We start from the raw sequence: 3,305 nt of genomic DNA on the forward strand, positions 1-3,305 counted from the left end.
GTCTGACCCAGCTCTTCCTGAGTACATGCAAGTGAGGTGCACATTTTGAAAACAATAACCTTGACATGAAACAATATACATATAGTACCCATAAACTTAGTTCATCTCAAATTTATGCAAGTTACCTTTTTTGAAATCACTGTAAGTTCTAGCACATGTGTTTCATAAACATAGTTTTGAGCAGCACTTTGGCACCTAATTATATCTACTATAAGTTATGCATGGTATAAGTCCATAGCCAAAAGACTCATGATGTGCCAGATGGTTCACTGGGCTGCACCCCACTAGAGGTAGCAGTATTCAACCCATGATTAGCCACAACATTGCATACAGTTCACCCAGAAACCCTCTATTGTGCCCCCCCTCAGCCTGGCATGTATTATTAGCGTGGCTCTGCCCTCCATCATGATCTCACAGCTCAGGACTGCTCAGTATGTGTGTGTATTCTAGATATCCCCAGTAAAAATCCATGTGCTAATTAGCCCATCACTCATCATGACTGGAATGGGTGTTCTTGTCAGAAAAGTCCTGGGATCCTGGTTAATATGTGTTGTAAATTTATGTTTGTTTCACAGTTTAAAAATAATATTTGAACATATAATCCACAAATTAGGCTTTTTTCCCCAAAGTGAAATAAGCCTTTGATTCACCCCTTCTCCCCCAGTACTCAGTTTTTAAAATGTCCAAATGAACTGTGTTTTCATGCTTTTATGATAAAACTATTTTAACAGCATGGCCATACTTAAAAAAAACAAAACAAAAAAACCCAACACAACAACTCAAGAACTTCGTGTCTTGTATTTATTTGTTTGAATGTGCAGTAATCAGAATTATGAATTATGTGACCGTTTTAAAAAAATGGTCATCATATGTAACATGGAAGCATGTTTGTGCAGCTCTGGAATTTGCTGATGCCTCATGAAAATCTGAAGGCTAGAATCACCAAGCAGTGGTGTAACATTGGTTTCCAAGGTGATGATCCCAAAACAGACTTCAGAGGAATGGGCCTGCTGGGATTGGTCAACCTTGTGTAAGTAAAAGTAAATATTTTGCTTCTGTAGTCCTAAACTTTCATGAATTTTCATTTCTATTTCTGATAATACCGAATAACGGGAAGTAAATATCGACTGCTCTGCTCTATTGCTGAATTATAATGAAAAGCATTCCTTCCTATATAAGGGAAACTAGTGATGGAACACACTTCTAGCTTAGAATTAGTATAAATACTGTATTTGAATAGAAGGCCAGGGTTTGCAAACTGTTGCCACTGCATGCTGGAGCTTGCAGCCCAGGTGCAGCTGTGGGCTGTAAAGGCCACCCACCCACTACTCTAAGCAGTCAATTGCCAGTTACCTGACCACTCTGCAGTAAGGATAAAATCAGATCAAAAGGTATGAGCCTCATGGCACCGCTCCATCACCCCGATCCACCTGAGCCAGACTGGACCTCTGCAGGTTTGATCTGGCCCACAAGCCATAGTCTGTAACACTGGCTGGGAACCTAATACATTCAGAGAGAGAAGCTTTCATAAGCTATGGCCTACTTTGTCAGACACTGTGAATGGATCTTTATAGGGCATCAGTTTACATGCGGGAGGGGAGGGAGGCATTTTAATTGGAGTGGCACTCTTGTTCAACAAGTTTTAGTTAGTGCTCCTGTTGCCATTTTGAAATGTGGGGATGCTGAATAAATGACACGCTGCAGCATGCTGGCACGTTCTGATTAGATGCTCCAGCAGACTCAACTGAGCTGCTCTGCTTTGCTCTGATATGTTTTAATCGGAATGTGTTGGAGCATGTGTAAAAATGCCATAAAGCAGGCGTACTGTATAAGCCTCAGTCTCTACAAGTACCTGCTTGCCCTGCTTCTCTAAACAAGCAAGTGAAGGTAGGCAGAGCAGGGCACCTGATAGACTAACACAGGGGTTTTCAACCATTTTGGATCATTGTACCCCCCACCTCTGGAGGCCAGATGCAGAGCAGGGGATGGGGGGTGGCACATGGTCAGACAAGGGGCAGCAGCAGACACCATGGGCAAGCTTCTCCGGCGTCCATCTGGGTGGGCAGCACCTGTTCAGTAGCATGGGATGGTACATGGAAGTGATCTCTCCCTGCCTGCCTGTGCATACCCCCTAGGGCCTTCTCAGGTACCCCTGGGGCATGTGTAACCCTGGTTGACAACCCCTGGACTAACACAGCAACTATCTGAATAGTTATTCATTCTGATTACAGAATTTTAAGAATTGAAGGGAGGAATAGAAAGGAGCTAAGAACAGAATCTTAAGGAAAGCTTTGGATGATAGGCTTTTTGCGTTTATAGCATAGAAAGTAATTTGTCAAAAGCTCTTAAATAGTGGTACAGCTCAGTTAAGCACATACAGCGTAGGAAAACTGATTAATACAACCTAATTAAATGGAGGAATCCTTAATTTTGAGAGGCTCTTATTCATAGATTTCATAGACATCACGGCTGGAAGGGACCTCGGAAGATCATCGAGTCCAGCCCCCTGCCCAAAGGGCAGGAAGTCAGCTGGGGTCATAGGATCCCAGCAAGATAAGCATCCAGTTTCATCTTGAAGGTGTTCAATGAAGGCGCTTGAACCACCTCCGGTGGCAGGCTGTTCCAGACCTTGGGGGCTCAGACAGTAAAGAAGTTCTTCCTTATGTCCAGCCTGAAACGATCTTGAAGTAGTTTGTGACCATTCGACCTCGTCATCCCTTGGGGCGCTCTGGTGAACAAACGTTCCCCCAGATGCTGGTGGTCACCCCTGATAAACTTGTAGGTGGCCATCAGATCACCCCTGAGCCTGCGCTTTTTCAGGCTAAAGAGCCCCAGGGCTCTCAGCCTGTCATCGTAGGGTCTGCTTCCCTGACCTCTGATCATGCGTGTGGCTCTTCTCTGGACTCTCTCAAGCTTCTCCACATCCTTTTTGAATTGTGGAGCCCAAAACTGGACACAGTACTCCAGCTGTGGCCTCACTAAGGCCGAGTACAGGGGGAGAATGACATCCCGGGATTTGCTTGAGAAGCATCTATGGATGCAAGCCAGCGTTTTGGTCGCTTTACTAGCCCCACGGACAAGTAACAAGGGCACACCTTGTGTTGTTGCTACTTGTCCCCGGGGAATGCCCATGCTACATGTGGCAGGTTAATGTGGGTGGGCGCATGCACACATGCAAGCACTTGTGCCTGCAGCAGCTCAAATAGAAGCAGTGCAAATTTGAGCCGGGGCTTTTTGCCTCAGAGCACATGCTTGGACATGCACTTTGTTGTGGAGCAAATTGTGCCACTTGGGGCAAAATAACC

At 45.0% G+C, this 3,305-nt stretch overlaps 1 protein-coding gene across 3 annotated transcripts in view; it reads left to right on the forward strand.

Moving 5' to 3' along the window:
* Nucleotides 1-3,305, forward strand: part of ELMOD2 (ELMO domain containing 2) — a 20,974-nt gene that overhangs the window by 7,677 nt on the left and 9,992 nt on the right. For all 3 annotated transcript variants that reach the window (XM_006030124.3, XM_006030123.2, XM_025211698.1), the window contains exon 6: nucleotides 897-1,030. In XM_006030124.3, coding sequence (XP_006030186.1) covers nucleotides 897-1,030 — 134 coding nt within the window. The remainder of the gene's footprint in view (nucleotides 1-896; nucleotides 1,031-3,305) is intronic.

This window comes from Alligator sinensis, unplaced genomic scaffold (assembly GCF_000455745.1).
Source record: "Alligator sinensis unplaced genomic scaffold, ASM45574v1 scaffold554_1, whole genome shotgun sequence".
NCBI classification, from domain to species: domain Eukaryota; kingdom Metazoa; phylum Chordata; order Crocodylia; family Alligatoridae; genus Alligator; species Alligator sinensis.